General features: G+C 42.1%; 1 protein-coding gene across 10 annotated transcripts in view; it reads right to left on the bottom strand.

Annotated features, from left to right (window-relative positions):
- Positions 1-22,530, bottom strand: part of MCOLN2 (mucolipin TRP cation channel 2) — a 57,939-nt gene that overhangs the window by 12,589 nt on the left and 22,820 nt on the right. For all 10 annotated transcript variants that reach the window (XR_007154901.1, XR_007154899.1, XR_007154900.1 and 7 more), the window contains 9 exons: positions 20,223-20,396; positions 18,252-18,405; positions 13,676-13,751; positions 13,473-13,569; positions 10,988-11,087; positions 5,266-5,378; positions 3,666-3,815; positions 1,932-2,033; positions 1,707-1,829 (listed from right to left, as the gene is read on the bottom strand). Coding sequence is in view for 7 of the 10 variants with exons in the window: in XM_047871807.1 (XP_047727763.1) it covers positions 1,707-1,829; positions 1,932-2,033; positions 3,666-3,815; positions 5,266-5,378; positions 10,988-11,087; positions 13,473-13,569; positions 13,676-13,751; positions 18,252-18,405; positions 20,223-20,396 (1,089 nt within the window). In the remaining 3 variants the exon portion in view is untranslated. The remainder of the gene's footprint in view (positions 1-1,706; positions 1,830-1,931; positions 2,034-3,665; positions 3,816-5,265; positions 5,379-10,987; positions 11,088-13,472; positions 13,570-13,675; positions 13,752-18,251; positions 18,406-20,222; positions 20,397-22,530) is intronic.

The following is a 22,530-nucleotide window of genomic DNA, read 5'->3' as shown; positions in this document are numbered from 1 at the left end:
ATTGGTCAAAGCACGTGGATTGGGGTCACACAAACCTGGGTGTGAATCCTATCTGATATTTACTAGCTGTGTAACCTCAGGAAAACTATCTAACATCTTAAGATCCTGATTTTAGGTAAAAGAAATGTAGTATTTCCCCTACAGGGCTGCTGGGTGGGTTGACAGCAAGAGGTAAAGAACTTGAGCACTATATCTATCTAACATATAATGCTTGGGAATGGTAGCTATTTTAGTAAAATCCAAGCAACATTATCTAAGCATCTTCCAGAGTAATGATGGGGTAGAGGAAATGGAGGGCAAAGGAGAAAAGAACCACTCACTCATCCTGAGGCCTTGAAACCAGAGAATTGAAGCAGAAATTCTTAGGCTCAGTATTTATTCCGCACAGTACAACACTGCCCCCTAGTGACAAGAATGTTGATAAGCATTCAGAGCAGGACGTAAGTGAGAAAGAGAAATGTAAATTTTCCTGAGCGCTAAATAGTAAGTACTCCAGATCTGAGAGATTGTATTAAACTACGATTTTTACTCATGAGTCACCTTTAAAGCAGTGCCATGGAATTGGAAGAGCAATAATATTATCAAGATTTACTATTAACCCAGGGATTGTCACTTTGTTAATTACACAGTTTCTCAAAAAGGAAAACAGTCATTCTCCCTGGACATATTAAATGTAACACTTAAAGAGGAGAAAGCTTGCCTGTGTGTCAAGTTGCTAGGATTTACATTAGTATGATAACACAGGAAGTTGGCGCTTTGTGGACCGCTCGCTTTTTGTGAGTAGTTTGCGAACCAGATTTGATCATATGTTTTGTTTCATGCAACTACCAAGGTCAAAACTGAAGGCTGAGCTGTTCTATACCCTTTAACACAATCCTCTGCACTAAGCCAAGAAACCTGTAGCCTGGGCTATAGAGACCAAACAAGAGGAGACAGAAATGCTTAGCACAGTATCTGACATACAAGCATCAAGTAATAGCTGCCTATTATTTTTCATTGTGTTGTTTCTGTTGTTCCAACTGCCAGAGACCCATGGAAGAAAAACTATAAGATGCAATGATTCCTCTTACTTATTTTGGTATACCAAAAGGCCTACCTAATTTCATTTCCTGAGGCATCTATCAAATGTACTGTTCTAAAAGAACATCTGAACCTAACTTTGATGTCCCTACGATGCTGTTGCTACTGAGTGAAGCCCAGTGTTAGTTTAGAATTCAGATACTGATCTTTAATAAGGCACAAAGAGGACACTGTAATCAAAACCACCTACAAAGACAAGATGTGTTATCATTTTAATCATAAACCTAACAGGGTCATTCTGGGAAGTCTTTGTCCACCTTCATTCTCCTCAATGAATCTGGAAGAAAACCTTACTGCTTTACGTTAGAAGGATATTGTAATAACTTTCCTCATTTACTTTTCATTTTTACTGTAGTGACCTCACGCCCAAATATTTCTCATTTGATGATCAGCTGGGTTAATATGTGCCCCCTGAAGCCAGCCCCAGACAAGAGAAATGCACTCTCTAGTTACAGTTCTATAGTTTTTGCTTTGATATCCTGAAGTCACTTCAGTATCCTGGAAAGGGAAAGAAAGCCAATGCAAAGACAGGTCTTACTGAGGTCGAGGGTACGTGCCAGTGCTGGGACCCACTTGTAAGAGCCCCGAGTGCTTAATTCATAGAAGCAAGGATTAGTGCTACACACCTTGTCGTGATAAGGTCCTAAAACAATCCAGCCACAGAACGTGTAGCCCAAGTAGATCATACCAGCACAAGCACAGAAGCGAAGAACTTTGGGCAGTGAGGCTTGCATCGTTAAAATGAGCACCTGAAATAAAAACCAACAGGAGGGAATTTAAAAGTAGCTGACTGGCACCCAAAGAAGGAATGAGTCTCAATCCTAGTGCCCTACCCGATGCCACATCCTTACATTATATGCTTGGAAGTAACCCAGGTATCTGATGACGCCAACCCAGACAAAGAGCGTAGACGTTCCGAGCAAAATGCTGCACAGGTCGTAATTGGTGAGATTCTAAAGAATGAAAAAAAAATAGACATGAGTAAAACACTCCACTCCGTTCAGGGTATTAACCTCACTTTAAACTGACTGGAAAAGAATGGACTGACTGCCTCTCTATATGTGATACTAAGAGCCCGTAAACTGAAGAAGAAAAGAGCACAATTCCAAATGAGAAACATTTCCTTTTAGTATTTGAGTTGGTTGAACTGAGTTTTTGTTCAAACAGTATCTGGAAACAGTAATTGCCTTTACTACTGACCTAGGCATTAAAGAGTATAAAGTAATGGTGTTTGTTAAATATCAAACAATACCATTCACCTATTTTTGAAAGAAAGCTCCAACATGATTTGCTAACCCAGTTCTTTCTCTCAAGGACTTTTAAGTCTAATTGAGGAGACAAACACACAAACACAGTTCTAATTTAATATACTAAGTACAAAGAGCCACAATGCCTGGCATGTCACACAGGGCTCTCCAGAGGGTGACTCCAGAATGGAGCCGGGCCTGGAGGGCAGGTTGAGAGGACACTGCAGGTCAATGGACAAAGGCTGAACAGAGGCACAGGCCAAGAGCCAGCAGGATGTCCTAGAGACGACCACTGATGGGTCCGGGAGACCTAGGACAGGGAGGGAGGCAGAGCGAGATGATGGGTTCCCCAGACACCATGCTGAAAGGAGGACACTTCATCCCAGTTGGGGCCCTGTGAGGCAGAGAGGATTTAGACACTTCTGGACAAATTAGTTTGACAGGGGGGTGGATGGATCTGAGGAATATAAGTAGGAAGGCAGGAAAACCAATGAGAAGACTGTTGTGGGGTGCCTGGGTGGCTCAGTCGGTTGAGCATCCAACTTTTGATTTCAGATCATGTCATGATCTCACAGTTCTTGAGTTCGCGACCCCCATCAGGCTCCGTGCTGACAGTGCGAGGCCTGCTTGGGATCCTCTCCCGCTCCTCTCTCTGCCCCTCCCCACCCCCAAATAAATAAATAAACATTAAAAAAAAAAAAAAAGGAATATGCTATAGTAGTATAGGCCTGAGAGGAAGATATCGTGAAGGAAGCCAGAGTAGTCAGGGTGGAGAGGAGGGAGGCACTTCAGGTGGTCAGCATCTGCTGACTGACAGTAAGGAGGGGAGAAGAGCCAGATGAAGGGGGGGGTCAAGATGTCGTCATGGGATTAAATCAACTAACAACAAGAAGGTGTCAGGTGCCTAGTGGTCACTCAGTATTCCTGTCCTCAGTCCCCTCCAAGCGCACCCATCAGTCATGGATAGTCGCCACTGGCTCTTGCCATGATTGGTTCATGGGCCAGCTGTTTCTTCTGCAACTTAAAAAAAAAAAAAAGAAAAATGAAGCCCACCCAAACAGCCAATTTTCTCAGTTCCTATTGTGAAGATGCTGAGTTTCCTGGGGGATATTCCTAGGGATATCATCTTTCACAGAACAACAGTTTCCTTAGTTTCCCTTGATGAGGAATCAAGTCAGAGGAAATAACCCAGGCATCTGATATGAGATGGTTTTATGGATGTGAGAAACGAGAAAACATCAGACTCAAAGTAGTCTCCATAAGGATTTTATATCTCAACGTGCCGGGGGTCCCCCAGAAGAAAAGAAAGAGCAGAACATTAAAATGGGTTGCCCTCACCTTTGCTTTAATTTCCATTTTTAATATGGATCCAATTATCGTCATTAGGTCGCTGATAATCACCAGGATATACCATCCATTGATGAACTCCCACTGGTCGGCGTTACACACGTGTCGCTTGTACTTCTCCAGGAAGAAATTGAGAAATCTCTGCGGCAAACATTTTAAAAAGCATTTCTTACAAACCACACTGCCCTCTGGAAGGAGAAGACAAGCGCAAAACAGTGCTCTCGCCTGTAAAATGATATGGCATTACCTTTCCCAACCTGACAGATCCTCTTTGAGGGTGGGGATTACGGCCCACTTTCCCCCATAATCTATTGCACCTAAAAGTAAGTAAGCATTCTAGTACCTGCTAAGTTAACTCAAACATCAAATGCTTATGTTCTAACACCAAGAGACTCTTGTCATAATTGCTAACGCATAGTACATTCTCAGTATTTTACACGTTATCAACTCATTCAATCTGACTCCCCTATGAATCAGGTCTATTTTCAGAAGAAGAAACTGAGGCATGGGGAGGCTAGGCAGGATTTGGGTCTGGGCAGCCTGGTTCCAGAGTGTGTAGTCCCAACGGTGGGAGTCAATCGTGACTCCCAATGGTGCCCCCTAACTTCGGAAGACCCAGGACCACGACCTCAGATGGAGAATATCAAGAGGCTTGGGGGACAGGTAAGAGAAGCAGATTATTTACAAAGAAAGTTGACAAAGGTCAAGAGTAAGAAAAATAGGGGTGCCCAGGTGGCTCAGTTGGTTCAGTGTCCAACTTTGGCTCAGGTCGTGATCTCACAGTTCATGAGTTCAAGCCCCACATCGGGCTTGGGCTGACAGCTCAGAGCCTGGAGACTTCTTCAGATTCTGTGTCTCCCTCTCTCTCTGCCCCTCCCCTGTTCATTTCTCTCTCTCTCTCTCTCTCTCTCTCTCTCTCTCAAAAATAAATAAACATTTTTTAAAAAAGAGTAAGAAAAATAGATTGTACACTATTTTCTTGCTCCACGGATGGTATCCACAAATGACGACTTCCTGTATTACCCCTGACCCCAGTCTGCATTTACACACATACAACAAGCCAGAATAAGATTTGTGGGGAGCTGAAGTATGTATTCACAAGAACTCTGAGGGTAAAAAGGTAAAATGAAACTCAGGAGAGAATAAACTATTTTTAAAAATAGAAAAAAGTATTCTGTGCTTCATTATAACCCATTTACCATGCCTCCCTGTCAAAAGGAACTCTGATTTGAAGACAAAAGATGAAACCCACACATGCTATTACTCTGTTCTTAAGATCACGCCTGAATTTAAGAGGGTCTTGTTTATTCTGGAAACATTCAAAAGCCTCAGAGTTCACCACTGTGCACCTATGCTTAGCAGCTCAGTTTTAAGCAGGATAATTATCTGATCCCACCTGACATGCCAGGAGCCTTACCCACCCTGCACACCTCAGGTTGATTAATGCCTTGTAGGGGGACAATCGTTCAAAGGAATCTAATTTAGTCAAGAGCTCCAAAAAGGGCAGGATGACCCAACATCAACTGTCCACTGTCTGAACAAACAGGATGAGGGCCTAGAAGGGAGAGAGAACATTTGAACACACACTTACCTTTCGTAACCTTAGAGCTAGAACAATGGATCTTGTGCACAGAATAAGAGATGCCAAGCATATCACAATGACAAATGCATCAAACGCCAGCACGTACTGGGTGTTTTTCTGAACTGAGGAACAAAAACAGAATTCAAATGTTAAACACACCTTACTTGGGAATAATTCTCAAACAAAATGGCAGTCTGAAAAGTTCAAATGATAAAAGCTTAAATATCAGAAACAAATCACACTGCATTCATTTAGAAGTCTTTAAATAGGGTAAAACATTCTCTGATGTTAAGTTATACATTTAAAAACATAAACTCTTTGCTAAATGTACTAAAAATATTTCCTATAGAATAGAACCCAACAGAAGGTGGTCCATTTGGGCTCTATTCAAAAGAGGCAAAACTCGTTCTTTTTCATAAAAATACCAATACCAAATTTTCCGTTGATGAAGGAACAATTCAAAACACTGCTCCTCAGAATCCCCATTTCTTTTCTTTTTTAATGTGCATTTGCTTTTGAGAGAGAGAGAGAGAGAGAGAGAGAGAGAGAGAGAGAGAGAGAAACAGAGTGCAAGTGGAGGAGGGGCACAAAGAGAGGGAGACACAGAATCCAAAGCAGGCTCCAGGCTCTGAGCTGTCAACACAGAGCCCGGCGTGGCGCTTGAACTCACGAACTGTGTGTGAGATCATGACCTAAGCCAAAGTTGGGCACTACACTGACTGAGCCAACCAGGTGCCCCCGGAATCCCCCCTTCTGTTTCTCGACCTTACTGTGTACTATGTACTGTCCCAGTTCTTCTGCACATGGAGAAAACCACCTCTTGGAATGGAATCACAGCAGTAATCAAATTGTGGTCACAGACTACACAGTAGCATGGGGCAATGTACTGGAGGAAGATGTACCTGTAACCTCTGCTTCTCGGAGACCTGATGGTAGCATTCCAAGTACCTGGCCCCCTGCCCATGCCTGCAGCTTCGTCACCTGCCCCTCGGTGCTCTCCCCCACCTTCTCTACCTTGATGCGACACTGTTCTTCCTCTGTCCCTGCTCCTACCAGATTTGCTGGCCCTCTTGCCTCAGGGACTTCTCAAGTGCTGATCCCTCTGCCTGGAGCACACCATACAAGTCAGATTATTCTTTTTCAGCTTTGAGTTTCAGATTAAATATTAAACATTTCAGATTAAATATTTAGGGAAGATAATTCCCTAAATTCCCATCTTTATTAGCCCCCTCCTATATTCTCACAGCACTCTCCACAAGTATACATACTCATAGCTCCTTTCATTCTTCTTTGTGTGATGGCCACTGAACCCGTAACGATGTCTTCTAAGATGGCACACACAGCAAGGCACACAGGGACAGTGCAAAAAAGGAAAGACACAGTCTCTGGAGCCTGATGAGCTGGCTCTGAACCTCAGCTCTGCACTCAGAAGCTGTGAAGCCTTGGGGAAGGTCCTTCAGGGTCCTCATCCTTTGTCACCGCCCCCCCCCCTCAAAATAGGTAGAATAAAAAAAAAAAACTCTACATCATAGGGCTGTTGTGAAGATTAAACAAGCTCATATATGAAAGCACTTGGAACAGTCCCAGGCAAACAACAGCACGCATTCATAGTGCTTCTTGTTGTGTATCATTTGATGCCTACCTTCCCCACTAAATGATTGACCCTAGGAAGCGGGGACTGTATGTGCTTGTTCAACACTACAGTGTCTGTGCTTTCGTAATGCCTCAGTGTGTTTATGAATAAATGGAGAGCACTGGCACAACATGAGAAGACTACTGAATAATCCAAGTTAGAACCTGTGAAGGGCTGAGGGAGAGGAGAAGGCACAGAGCTGTGAGAGACCAAGAGTCAACCTGGTCTCCAGAGGGAGCTAAGCAAGAAGAGAGAAGGACCATCCAGGAATGACTCCGGTTTTTCTGTCTTGGTGAGCTGAGCTCAGTCTGGACATTCATGACGAGAGAGGAAAACTTGGTGGCAGCTAAAGCCACGGGTGTGGACATAGCCACTGAGAGAGACCACAGAGGAAAACACAACTAGGAAGGACGGGGGGGGGGGGGGGGGGAGGGGGCAGCAAGGTGGGGCATTATGAAGAGATGAGCTCAAAAAGTAGACTGAGAAGGGCCATGGGACAAGGGAATGGGACTGAGGGCAGGTGAACTTCAGTGGCGTGCTCAGAGGGGATTATAAATCGGAGCACTCCACAGCGACACCTCTGCAGAAAAGGCATCTAACAAAAAGACCAAGTGTGTATGGATTTAGTAATGCAAGGGCATGAGCAACAACAGCAAGAGTGTCTGAGGGCAAACAGCTCATCCTGTGTGTTAAGGGCATAGGCAGAGAGTAAGTGCAATTCACTGACTGAATTATCCAGGCGTGCTGAGCTTTAGACGCCTCCACTGCAGTAGGGGGAGCAGTTGGGCCTGCCTCATGGGCTGTCAGGAAATCAGGTGAGATCACTTATGCCCAGTGCTTGCTGCAACGGTACCTAGCACCTAGCACTTACATTTACTTTCAGCCGTTTTATAGTGAAGAAGCTTAAATTATCTTGTGATAACATCTAATAAGTAGATAAGAAAACAACTGGAACCGAAGACAGACTTTTTCTTTCTTCCTTCCTTTCCATCTTTCTTTCTATTATCTATGTATCTTTCTATGTGTGTGTATTTCTACGTATCTATGTATCTATTTCCTCCTTCTTTTTTCTCTTTCTATGTATCTATCTTTTTATCTATGTATCATTCTTTCTACATACCTACCCAATCTATCTATGTATCTACCTGCCTATCTTTCTATGTATCTGTGTATCAATCTATCTTTCTATGTATGTACATAAGTATGTATGTATCTATCTAGCTATATTTTTCTTTATATCTTTTTCTTTCTTCTTTTCTTTCTTTCCTTTCTTTTCTTTCTTTCTTTTTCTATCATTTACCTATCTTTCTATGTGCCTGCCTGCCTGTCTGTCTGTCTATCTATCTATCTATCTATCTATCTATCTATCTATCATCAGGGGTATCTATCTATCTATCTATCAGGGCTATCTATCTATCTATCTATCTATCTATCTATCTGGGCCATGGAATAAGATGGAGGAAATAGGTACAGTTCTTGGGAATATGGGACTGAAAGCCTTATGAAATGCAAGGAGAGCATCTCATACCTTCCTTTCTGACATACAACTAGAACAAAATCTCTATGATTTCTTATACTGGGCCTTATTTATAAATAGGAAAATGGAGGCCCAGATCTAGAAGGATAAAGCATCCTTCCTAACACAGAAACCAGTATTATATTGTTTGTTTGTTCTTGTCATACTAACTTCAGACACCTTTTTAATTTTTTTTATTTTTTTAGGTTTTCATTTTAAATCCAGTTAGTCAACATACAGTGTTCCATTAGTTTCAGGTACACAATATAGAACACTTCCATACATCACCCTGTGCTTATCACAAGTGCACTCTGTAATCCCCATCACCTATTCCACTTCCCTCTGCTAACCATCAGTGTGTTCTATATCGTTAAGAGTCTGTTTCTTGGTTTCGCTCTCTCATATTCTGTTTTAATTTCACCTATTGAGAAAACTAGTTGGCATGTTACAAAAAGTTATTTATGAACATCACAATTGCTTTCTTACTCCAGTGAATCTGTTACCCCCACAGGAACATTTCTCAAACTTGGTTTATAGAACACTAATCCAGAGAGATGCCCTTGCCAACCCGGTTGGGGAAGTCCTACACCCCACCCAGTCCTCCCAGAGGTCCTAAGGAGTCAGTCTTGCACACACTGCCGCTCTCACCCAGGGCTTCCCCTATTTACCACACCCCCTTTCCCTGAAACACTTGGGAAATCACCCATCAGTGGGGAACCTTGCCCACTAATACCTACCTCCTCCAGCCCCTCATGCCTGACCTGCTACGCTTATAAAATCCAGTTAAAGTGAAGACTGGTGGCAAACTTGGGGACGAGCATTCGAAGTCATAAAAGGCAACATGAGGTTTCTATGTGAAAATGGACAACCCCTCGTTATTTCGCCCTGTGGTAACACAGGTAATGACAAGAGGAAGAGAAAAGCCTCAGAGTAAGTGAATGGACATGAAAGAGCCTCAGAACTTTCGGAAAATAACACCAAGATTCCACTAGATGTCACCCTTGCCTTTGTCCCACATCCCCCAAAGCCAGGCAGACAGTTTCCATAGACAAAGGTGGGGGGGGGGGGGGGGATCCACTTTCTCAGCTGGTTTCCAAACTTCAACTTTTTAAGGGTTTCATGTCACATCATTTTATTTTAAATTCATATTCTCCTAGTAACAGAATCTGATTTCTTCAAAAGACACGGCTCTGGGAGAAACTCAGATGTCAGTATTCCTACTAAGGGGTCTGTGAGGTTAGTATTTCTCTTCACTGGCCACAGAAGGGAGCCAGAACTCTTCCCTTTTGAGTAATAGGCAAGGAAAACTCCCCGACATCTAGCAGCCCTGTGGGGAGGAAGGAAACACGTTTGACTGACTAATGCTTCAGTCATAATGACTGTTCCAAACCACATTTCATTCGTGACAAAAGTTAGCTTTTCTCACATAAAATAGCTGAACCTATACCGGACTAGGCATCTGATCTGCGTGTGTCTCTGTGGGAGGCAGCGTGTGTGCTGGGAAAGAGGAACCGCTTTCAAACAGAAAGAAACTAAAACTGTCTACGCGGACCAAAACCTTGAGTCAGTTAATGGAAATACTGAAACCCAACCTTCAGAATCCTTAAGATGGATCGTATAACTGAAAAAGCAACAGGCCCACAGACAAATCTAGATTAAAACAAAACTAAAAGAGTTAAAAACCATGGGCATTTCACATTTTACGTTGTCCTGACAATCCTGTCTGAGGCAAACGCAGTTCAACGAAACTTGTAAGTGAAAAAATACTGACAATCCATCAACACCATCCTGACCCCTCTGTGAGAAGTTCCACAGAGTCCACTTTACATTACGGACGAAGACGTGTTTTCTGAGTAACCACCGAGTAAACCCCCCAATGTTTGGACAGGCTGCTCTCTGAGCTCTGAGGGCCTTGATCCTTCCCTGCTGTCAAAGGTTCAGCTCCAAGTATAACCTCCCCAACCATCACTGGTAGATTTTCTCCCTCTGCCCCCAAAGTTAACCTTTGCTTTCTTTATCCCCATCCCTTTTCACCTCCACCACTTATTCCTATTCGTGACACATCAGAGATTCTACAAGCCGGTCGATCTCACTCACTAAGGCGTTTTCTTCCTTTTTCCATAGTGCCCAGAAACCACTATGTGCCAACTCTTGTTTTCGGTGCTTTCCTTGACATATGAACCCACTGAATACTCAGCATCCTGGAAGGCAGACACTATCATCACCCTCATTTTATAGAGAAAGGTACTTAGAAATAGAGAGGTTGGTTAAGTGATTTGTCCAAGACCACAGGCATAGCGAACAGAACCAAGACCCAAACCCAGGCAGTCTGGCCCCAGAAACAGTGATCCTAACGACCCGGAACCCCTTCTCTCTTAAGGTGTGTAATCAATCAACATCTACTGGAATTGAACAAAAAGGCAAGGCTTTAGGATATTCCGTACAGAGTTAAATGCTTGATAATTTTCGGGAGCTCTTTCTTCCTATAGCCATCCAAATAAAGCATTTAAACATCCTGAATCCCAAAATGAGTGTCAAAGATCATCCATAATTCACAACGGGCAAGCATGGGACATACTTACTAGATCCAGATATGTTCAAGTCTTTACATTCTTCAATTTTAGCATCACTGCCAAAATAGATTTTGATCTTGCCACTGTGAGCTTTATTGTCAAAGGTAATCTGGAGACACAAATGTATGGAAAGGTTACCGCCCAGCGGAAAGTATGGTATACTAGATAAACTCTGCTTCAAATATCACTGGCATCCGAACAGCATGCTGATTCAAAAATAATTCTGGGGTGCCTGGGTGGCTCAGTCAGTTGAGCGTCCAACTTCGGCCCAGGTCATGATCCTGTGCTTCGTGGGTTCGAGTCCCGCGTGGGGCTCTGTGCTGACCGGCTCAGAGCCTGGAGGCTGCTTCAGATTCTGTGTCTCCCTCTCTCTCTGCCCCTCCCCCATTCTGTCTGTCTCCCAAAAATAAACATTAAAAAAATTTTTTTTAAATAAAAAAAAATAGTACTGATGAAATTGTTCTCATCATGTGATTTCTTTTTTTTTTTTTTTTAATTTTTTTTATGTTTACTTACTTTTAACACAGAGAGCATGAGCAGGGGAGGGGCGGAGAGAAAAGGAAACACAGAATCCAAAGCAGGCTCCAGGCTCTGAGCTGTCAGCACAGAGCCCGACACAGGGCTCGAACTCACAAGCCGTGAGATCATGATCCGAGCCAAAGTCAGATGCTTAACCAACTGAGCCACCCAGGCGCCCCACAAGTTTCTATTATTAATGAAAGAATATGATCCAAAGGGTAAATACGTGGAATCTACTGAATCCATCGTACTGAGTCGTATTCAGGTTCAGAGAAATCTTGGAGCAAAACAACAACCATTAGTCCCAGGAACAAAAACAAGATTCACCAGTCTTTGACAAGAGAATACAATTATCTCATTTATGATACTGAATGGAATTTTAAAGCATTGGCTTCAACTTACTCCTTTGGGTATGAAATTCTAGGTCTTTGCTAGGGTTGGAAACTATTTTTCTGTTTGCTTCAAATGCTACGTATAATGCTTTCAGAGGTGACAGACTGCTCCCAAGCTCCAGGCTGAATTTAAGATTTCCAAATGCCCTCAATCTTCCACATTATGTTTCTGTCATTTGGTTTACAAGCGATACGTGCTGAGTATCTTAAGGCTTGAGAGAAGTATGTTGGGGGCTTTCCTATGGGAGAATGAGGCCCCGTGTGTGCCAGGCTTAGCGGAGGTGTGCTCACAGCTCATAGGGACTGAAATGGGGCCTGCAGGTTTAATTCTCCAGCCTCTGGTTTGGTCCGAGTGATATTCTTGGATTACATAGAACGTGGCTTATGTGTAGAGATGTGCAGGCACTTGGGGATTTAATTACAGATCACCTACACAGTCAGCCCTGTGAGCTCTTGGCCTGAGGAGTTTTGGGGATTTTGTAATGTGTTTTGTAATGTGTAAGTCATCCCAGGGAGCTTAATCATGCTCTTCTCTGCCAGAGACATTCTTCCTCACCACATCTCAAGACTTATAATTACTTTTATCTCTTTATTTGTTTTCCCGTCTATCACTAGACTGTAAGCTTCCTGAGGGCCACTGCACCTCTTCAGCAGGGCAATGCCTGGTGCGTAGGAGGGACTCATTATGTATCTACTGATTGTTGTTGAATGGAGCACTCCTCTGAATTGCTATAAGGGTGTCACAAACAACTGTCAGCTCAGCATTCAGTTTTGTCCCACGATAAAGGGGGGAGGGAGGAAGGGAAGGAGGGAGGGAAGGAGGGAGAGAAAGCATGAAACCCATGAAATGGGGAGGCAAGTTATTCTCATAGATACGAACACATTCTCTTCTACTGCACATACCTTCTCCCAAAATAAAAGAAGCAACAACTAAGCCTTTGCAGACTGGCCCTCAGATCAAGGGGGCAGTTTCTGCCTTGAGGTTTGAAAACATTCGCTACAATAGTTGCAAAGACCTTCCTTTGAAAATAGGAAAAACATCCTAGACACTTAAAACACTTGTCATAGGGGCGCCTGGGTGGCGCAGTCGGTTGAGCGTCCGACTTCAGCCAGGTCACGATCTCACGGTCTGTGAGTTCAAGCCCCGCGTCAGGCTCTGGGCTGATGGCTCAGAGCCTGGAGCCTGTTTCCGATTCTGTGTCTCCCTCTCTCTCTGCCCCTCCCCCATTCATGCTCTGTCTCTCTCTGTCCCAAAAATAAATAATCGTTGAAAAAAAAAAATTAAAAAAAAAAACACTTGTCATAAACTTTTTTTCTAATGTATTAGGGGAGTAAGAGGTCAAAGCCAATTTTGAAAATTCCTCTTTCCAGCCCGGAAATCTGGCTTTAAAAGGCTGGAAAGGGCTTGCTTCATTTTCCAAAATAATGGTCTCTGGATCAACAATGCTAGAATGTGTCATTAAGCTGTTTTAAACACCACTGCATCTACACATGTATACAGGCTGGTGTGTTTTACACTTGGCATCTACAACAGGAATAGAGAAAAAATAATAAAAACCAGCTTCAGAAAGACAGACACTTGCCGTATTATGAAAGACGTAACAGTCCGGTAACTCTCGGGAATGAATCGTCTGTAGGTCAATGCCTTTGAGGTGAAAGGAAATTTCAACTTGTAAGAGCCTGAATAAAAAAAATATTACAAGATATAAATTATCATAGTCTTACTACCCTACTCTGCTTTCCCCATCCCTGTCTCCTGGGAAGTGAGACTTAAAAAGGTATTTACCGATAAAATTCCAGTCTGAAGAATGACGAGTTCTTCCACTCCTGAGGGTATGTGGAGAGGTCTAAGTGAACACAATCTAAGGGCAAGGAAACAAGAAAGACGGTTTCAGGCAAGAATCGAATGCTAAAAGGAGTGGGGCGAAGTGTGCTGAGAAGCAGGGTACTTAAAGTATCTCTCCACAAAATCCGTGTTTTTTGTAACAAGACCAGTAACTTTCCAGGAGAGAATCTGGAACTACCACTCTAACCACGTGATCAAAGTTAATGTCACCAGTAAGGGGATAAACAGACATCATGCTCCTCCTGAAATAACGTACTATTTGTGTGGTATTCCTGCCTTATATGCATAACCTCAATCAAGTCATAAAGAAACAGAAAAATCCAGTGAGGAATTTTCTACTCTTTTAAAATGTCAAGGTCATTTAAAAATAAAAGTTAAGGAACTTTATTTTGCTCCAGATTAAAGGAGAGTAAAGTAATTTGACAACTAAATGCATTATGTGATCTTGGACCAGGAAAGTGGCAGGGGGTGTGTGGGACGGGCACATGGGGTGGGGGTGGGGGGCATGGGTGGGCAGTTTTCTTTTTCTATAAAGAATAGGACAACTGATGAAATGTGAATAACGTTTGTATATTTTAGTGCCGTATCCATGTTCCTTCATGCTTTTGAACGTGAAGTTGGTTATGTAGGAAAATGTTTGTGTTTTGGGGAAATGTACACTGGCCTATTACACAGGTAAAGAGACATCATGTCTGTACCTTACTCTTCTACGTTTCAGGAGAAATATTTATACATTGGAAGAATGATAAAGCAAGTGTGGTAAAACGGTAGCCTTCGGAAAACCTAGATGAAGGGATACAAGGAAATCTTTGTGCTATTTTGCAACTTTTCTGTTAAGTCTGATGCTTTCCAAAATAAGAGAGAAAAGAAACTTATGTTTTATTTAAGTAAAAACAAATTATGAGCTGTTAACTATAAAAGAATGATTCCAAGAACCTCACATAAAAATAGTCTCATCATTGTGTAGCTCAACACCTTGGCAGGAAAAGCAAGTAGGTCTAGAAACAGTGAGCGCCTTTCAAGGTCACAGAGCTCTGACACAGAATTGGTGGGAAGCCAGCCTGCCTGACTCCTGCCCAGACTGTTGCTGCCCCTTCCTGCTGCCTTTGAAATGGAAACGCCGGGCCTCCTGCAGTGCCGGGTACTCAGAAAGTGCTCTAGAATCTTGGTAGACTTGACGGCTGATTCTTTAAGCATCTTCTCCCACTGGGCTTTGGAGCAGCAAAGACCTACCATCACTTGATCAGTATATGACCTTGGCTTAGCCACCTAGCGTGACTGAGCACCAGTTTCCTCACTTGTAAAATGAAGGCCAGGCTGATGATACTTAAGGTCCTTCTACCTTTACCATTCTCATTTGAAGATAAAGTAAAAGAAAACAAAACATTTAAACTAAATTGACTTGAGCCAAGTGGCTATACTCCAAAAAGAGAAGGAGCATGTTCAAAATCTCTATGCCAGATACTGTCCTAGGTCTTTTTCTCCTGTATTTCACTCAATCTAAGATATTTGTTTTTTTCACTTTTAAAATATTTCTAAAATGGAAGAGTCTTTTTTTATTAGTATTATTTTCATCTCTTACATATGACACCCAGTGCTCATCCCAGCAAGCGCCCTCCTTAATGCCCATCACCCATTTAGTCCATCCCCCTACCTCCTCCCTCCAGCAACCCTCCATTTGTTCTCTGTATTTAACAGTCTCTTCTCTTATGGTTTGTCTCCCTCTCTAAAACAGAGGAGTCTTAAAAAACATTGATGGCATCTTAGATTCAGAGAAATACAACAGCAGTTGTTAATTTTATACTGCATGTAAAATTCACCTTATAAAAGTCTATTTGGTTATTCAAATTTTGTTATTGTAGTTCTGGAGTTACACTTTTTCTAAATACACATTCAGAGCTCTCAGAAGGCCGGCTGACCTGATGTCACAGTCATTGCTAATGAGACCACCAAACACCTGATAGTAACAAAACCTAAGAACTGAGGGTTTTTTTCCCTAAAGATGGCAAAAGCCCTAAGAAAAACATCAAACCTCAAAGGAAACAAACTGGTATTAGAGTAGCAGCCTCATCGCTCAAAGAACCTGATTTACAGAGCAGAATACTGCAGCGAATGAAATAACAACCTTCTCAGAGATAAAGGGAAGGCAGATTATAGATGTTCTTTAAAAAACAAGGAAAATGGGGGCGCCTGGGTGGTGCAGTCGGTTAAGCGTCCGACTTCAGCCAGGTCACGAACTCGCGGTCCGTGAGTTCGAGCCCCGCGTCGGGCTCTGGGCTGATGGCTCAGAGCCTGGAGCCTGTTTCCGATTCTGTGTCTCCCTCTCTCTCTGCCCCTCCCCCGTTCATGCTCTGTCTCTCTCTGTCCCAAAAATAAATAAACGTTGAAAAATAAAAAACAAGGAAAATGATGAAATGGTCATGATGCCTCATGCTGAGAACATGTAGAAAGGACAGGATAAGAAACTCAAAAGCTGTGTTACAGAAAATGAAGCACTATTGTATTAGAATGATAGCCATCTAAATGTTGTAAAAACATTTTTAAAAGCAGGATTTGTAACAGTCCCCCCAGTGACGCTAAACTATAAAGCTACAGGTCTAGAGGCAAGATATGTCCACAGAATGAATTAAGGGAAACCCTTAGCTTGAAATGCACATTCAATCATGCAACTAAATATAGACCCACAGGGAAAGTGGGCATACAGGCTGAGCACACCAAAGGATGATTATCTTAATAATAAAGATGATGCAAAACTCATGAAAAGGTAATCTAGAACAGCTTCTACTAATTCACCTATACAAACTCACCAACGAACCAATGAACTAATTCACCTATACAAACTCACCAATTGCCTCACCAATGGAGTCTAACTCAATTCCTACTTCGATCATGTGCAGGCTTCCTCCATTGTGTCTGAGAAAAGAAAGTCTAAAATTTGGTATCAAGTATTTTAAGAATATTCTTTACATCTTTTGAATAGATATGTCAAAAGGTTCTCTTTGACAAGTTACATTTAATAAGTCAAAAATACAACTAACTTGCTAAAACAGTCCCTCTTAAAATAAAGTCAAATTAAAAACGAACTTCTCTCCATTTGGTTAAAACTACTTCATATTCTGATAGAAGGAAAATGAACAAGGATACTACTGCCCAGTGGTCAGGTAATAAATCCTGCTGTCTGGCACTGCCTGTCTTGCCTAGCCACTGAGACTGACGTTGGCCACATTTCTTTCATCAATTTTCCAAGAAAAATCAATTGAGGAAAATGGCATATGAATCACTGGAAAATAGTGGTAAGATGCATCTCAATTAAGTCACACATTTTTAAGAGGACAAGGGGCGTTTCAAGGCTGCTGGCCACAGAACCAAGCCACTGACACCTTGATGATCTCTGAAAGCCACCTGGGACCTTTGATAGTCCTGGCTTATGGTCTGTTTCCTTCAGAGTCAAGAGCATGGGACAAATTTACTCATGAAGAGTTTCTGAACAGGAAGCCTGTGGAAACAGACTCAGAACCTCTGTTTGGTTTGAAGTAGGCACCACACTCAGTGCAGAGCCCAACGCAGGGCTTGAATTCATGACCTTGAGATCAAGACCTGAGCTGAGATCGAGAGTCAGACGCTTAACCGACTAAGCCACCCAGGCATCCCTCAGAACCTCTGTTTTATAGAGGTGTTCTTCTATTATTTTACCAAAGTGCCCTAAATTGGATTGTAGGAAGTATGGTCAAATGAACCGTGCGATACTCTCTTTTTCATAAAACCATTTCACAATTAAAATGCTCCTAGGACCCCTCCTCCAGAACTGTTCACTTCTTGAGGAGTCACGACTGATCAATCTTTGTAGCACATAACCCCAGTACATAAAACAGGAAGTGCCTTGGGCACAGTAAGTATACAGCAGAGATTTGTTAAATGAATGACAACCACCCCCCCTCCAGAGTCTTAAGTCAACCACTTTGCATTTACATATGATGTGCTTTTAAATTCTTAACAGAATGGCACAAAATACTTCTACTTGATTAGATACTGACTTTTTGCCAAGTCATCTCCTAAAATAGAAAATGAGTTGCTAACCACAATTCATCTTTGAAGAACATGAATGTATTTAACATATAATAGCAAGAGCACCAAACATTTTAACATGCATTATTTCATTTATAAATATAGACTCTTATTTTTTTTTTCCAAAAGCCTAATTGCCTCCTCATGGAGGGAAAAACCTTAACAAACAGGAAACACCTGTGCATTTACCTCAACCCCCCCCCCCCACCTCCACCCCCCCCAACAATCTTGAGTTGTACCAAGAAGTTCCATAAGTGCTCCCCGGTCCTATGGCAGTAAACCTGCAGTTTCCTGAGGCAGCGCCCTTTGCAGGCATGTGTTAAAGCCCCAACTATGTTAGTTAGCTTAGCGAAGCAAAGTTGATCCATTTGAGCTGTCAGCACACGAGGGGATGTTTGTTCTTACCACAGAAGATGATAAAGGCATATAAATGAAATTATCACCACATTACCTATTTCAATGTCGCTGTCAATATTCAGTGTCTCATTAGAAGGAAACATGGTCCCTTTCTTGTAATGCTGCTTACAGACTTTTAAGCCAATTCTATTGTCTTCGTTTTCTCCATAACCAAGGGTCCCCAGGGATATGTTCTTTAGCTGATGATACTATTAAAAATAGTGAAATAAAAATACTTATGAGCTTTTAAGAGTTTCATCAGAAGTTACAACATATGGAATACACTTTTAGCTATTTTAAATTGTGTATATCAAAGTCCTCAATGGAACTCCCCCGTGTAAAATACCACAGGGTGATTTTCTCAGGTTGGGCAGGAAACACCCTGCCTCACGGAACTCAGAACTCAAGTAAACATGCCGACAGAGGCTCCCCCCTCACTGAGAGCCAAAGTGAGGTGCCTTGACGTCACAGCAGACTACTGTCCCCTGGCTCCAACCCCCACCTTAGAAAACCACACTGGCCTCCAGGCGGTTCCTGGAGCTCACCAGGCACATTCTTGCCCGGGCCTTTGCTGTTCCTTCTGCCTAGAACCCTGTGTTATCTAACTGCTGGTTCACTCCTTCAGATCTTGAGTCAAATATCACCGCTCCAGCCAGGCCTTTCCCTTACTACCCAGTGCAAGTTGCAAACATCCATCAGCAGCACACAGGCTCCACCAGGCACTGCCAGTCTCCTCTTCTGCTTTATTTCACAGCAGTTATCACTTGCTGACATACCACTCAGGACCCAAGCCATCCACACCCCACAGCTCACAGTAATGAACACAACTTACATTATCTTACATGAACTTACAGTAGCTCTCGTCAACAGGACGCTACCATCGGCCTATCTGCACTAACAGGGCTTCATTAACATGTCTCTATCATTCCAGGAAACTTTTGTCCAGGAACATAACAGCTACAAATAACTCTATTGTTTATTTCAGGAACATCCAAAACAACTCATTTAGACCGATCATCAATTTGAAGATCTAATCTAATTAATTCCAAGACTCTTTGAAACCATGCCCCTCTCCCCACAAACCCTCACCTTGTTGTGTCCACCGATCTGAAACCACTGCATCCTGTCTTTAGCCAATTCTAATAGAGCTCTCCCCTCACATTGAAAGACTCACCCTAAATCAGACTTCAAAATCTGTATTTGGACTTTGCCCTCTTCACCCAAGGCACTGATGAGTAGTCAAGGGAGTGTCTCCTGTATTTCCGTCAACAAGCTCAGTTTTACCAACATGTTTTCCAGGTGGTGTTTTCAGGCAGCTAGCATTCAGTGGCTACCTATTTCACTTCATTTGTGTGGCTCTCTCCTCCAGAATTAAGTTCTATAAGAACAGGGCTTTTGTTCATTGTATTCATGATGTTTTCCCAGTGTCTAGAACAGTACTCGTACATACTAAGCCCCCAAATATTTATTGAATGAGAAAAAGAAAAAATAAGATTAACGATCTCTCTCTCCTAAATGCTTTCCTCAAGGTCCATCAATCTGGTTTCTCAATACCTGCTTAGATACAACTATATCGTATCCTACTCCATATTCATAAGATTCAGCTAGGCTTACTAATGGTAAGACATCAAAACCGAGATCCTAGAATCTTACATTTGGTACCTCATTCATCAAATCTTCTGAGATTATAAATCTACTCTTGGCTATTTGAACTGGAGTAATCTCCCAAAAGTAGTGGGAATAAAGGGACAAATAAAAAACATACACCTTTAAGAAAAATGTTACGCAGGCAAAAGGTATTGTGTGGAAATGTAGCTGGAGAAATAGCAATGAACATTTTTTGACAGGCTGAAAAATTTAAATTAGAATATTTTAATATATGTGTGCGCGTGTGTGTGTATATATATATATATATATATATATATATATATATATATATATATTTTTTTTTTTTTTTTTGCTAAAACAACAAGGTCAAGTGTCAACATATTCTTAAAGCGTAAGTCATTCCCAACAGAACTCTTACCTGACTGAGAGCAAAAAAGATGCTTTCGTAGGCATCCTCTTGGGTATACACACTGCAACTATAGTCATCTTCATCTGTGCCAGAATATCCTTTCAGAAACAAGTGCTTAAAAGCAACAGTGTTCTCTTCTTTGAAAGCAACCACGAGCTGGTTACTTAGACCAAAACGAACAAGCTAGAAAAGGAAATCAAATAGGAAGATCTAATTTTTACCATTTACCAGGGCAGGCAAATGCATTCTTATTATCATCCCCCCCCCCCCCAAAACATCAGCAAGAAAAATCTCACTGCTTTGGTGTTTACTAACTACATTAGTGTCAAAATACAAGTCCCAAAGAAGAACAACCTCGTCAAGCTATATCAGCAATTCAAAATAGTGTAAAATTAGAGGAAATTACCACTGGGATTGTTTTACCTCCCTGAGGTCAAACCCATTCACTGTCACCAAGCACCCACCTTCTGGGGATAAAACTCTCACTTATTCTCCCTTATGCTGTATCCCAGCCTGAGCGTGGGCACCAAGGGCTCTCTCTCTTTATCAGGAGGGAATGTATTCTCCCTGCCTTTCTTGGAGTCCAATAAGTGGGGACAATTAGCAGGCAGTAAGTGTTTACCAAAAAAACCCAGGAAATTACACACTCAGCTACACACATCAACAATCTCTCCTTCCCTCTCATGCACGCATGCACGTGCACACACATGCAATGGCAGAAGTCAAACCTTCATAAGTCCTGTCCCCCACATCCTTCCCCATCTACTCACTTCATCTTCTCATCTGCTTTGAAGACAATACAAGTCCAAAAATTTTGCCCCAAGTCTTCATCCCACCAAATACCCAAAACGACTTGGGACTTGGTTTCTTCAGCAATTCGACTAGATGACTGTGGCCCTTCTGTTATTTGCTGTCACCCCATGGTGGGATATGACAGACTGCGTGGCTCTGAACAAGACATCAACTCATGAATCTTTCAGGTGAAACAAACGTTAATCTGCATCTGCCAACGTACACGTTGTTTTTTAGTGATTTTTATTTTTTAGCTTTTAAATTTTGCCTGACTTTTTGGAAAGGCTGAATAATTAAAAATAACAGCTACCATTTTTCAGCAATTATTATAGTCCAGGCACTTTACTAACTGCATTACAAGCCCTATCTCAGTTGCTAACACAAGATAAGGTGGTCATCCTCACTTTACAAATGTGGAAACTGAGACTGAGCCACATTAAATCGCCCTAAGGCACCTGACTAGAATGAAAGCCAGGTCTAACTCCAAAGTCACTTGACTACACTACGCAATTTCCCTCCATTGAAGAATTTGTCTTTGGGACTCTTCTTATGGAAAAGAATTTAGGTGCTAGCTTCCCAGAATTGCAACTACTGTTTGAGAATGTACTTAGATGACACTCATTAGTATCTGAGCCTCACCAGGTCACATTCCTCAAATACTAAGTCAAAGGATTGAGCAATTGTTAAAGCCCAGCCAGTCTAAGGAAAATATCAGAAAAGAAGCCCCACCTCATCCAACCTGTGCTGGAAATCAGGCAATGGAAAACTAAAGGCTTTTCTGAGCACATGACATCTGTCAGTGGTGCCCGTAGGAGATGCCAGAAAAGGTCAGGTTGCTTTTTGAAAGCCGAAAGTAAACCAGGGAACCCATACACACATGATTGTTTCAAAGTTTTACTAACAACTGATACACAAATGAAAAAAAAAAAAAAAAAAACAAAACTGGTATACACACACATGAATTAAGTTTTTCAATCAAAGTCTGCCGACTGCTTACTCTGTGCTGAGCTGGGATACAATGTGAGCAAGATCAAGTTGCATAGTGTTGAATAACAGGTCTTACCATTGAGTGCCAGGGACTGTGCCTAAAATTTACATTTTAATTAATTTTTTTTTTTTTTTTTTTTTTTTTTTTTTTACTTAACTATCCAACGCCCTATGAGGAGGATATTACACTGGGCTCCACAAGGACAGGATTTTTTTTTTTCTTTTCTTTTCTTCCCCTCTACTCAGGAACTGGAATAGTACCCATCACGATGCCAGAGTCAAATACTGAATCCATTGATAAATATAATCCCATTTTGCACACGTGAAGTCTGAAGTCAAGGAATTTATCCAGGTTGGAACAGCTAGAAGGTATCAGAATGAGGATACAAATACATCTATTAGGTTTCCACGTTCATCCTGTTGACCACCTGGCCACCCTTCTTCTCAAACGGAGATACTGCCAACTTCACTCTAGAAGCAGGGATATTCAACCCAATCCTCCCACACTCAGACTGAAGCTTAAACATGCATGTGCGCG

This window comes from Prionailurus viverrinus, chromosome C1 (genome assembly GCF_022837055.1).
Source record: "Prionailurus viverrinus isolate Anna chromosome C1, UM_Priviv_1.0, whole genome shotgun sequence".
NCBI classification, from domain to species: domain Eukaryota; kingdom Metazoa; phylum Chordata; class Mammalia; order Carnivora; family Felidae; genus Prionailurus; species Prionailurus viverrinus.
The sequence above is the reverse complement of the archived record's forward strand: the minus strand, read 5'-3'. Positions and strand labels throughout refer to the sequence as shown.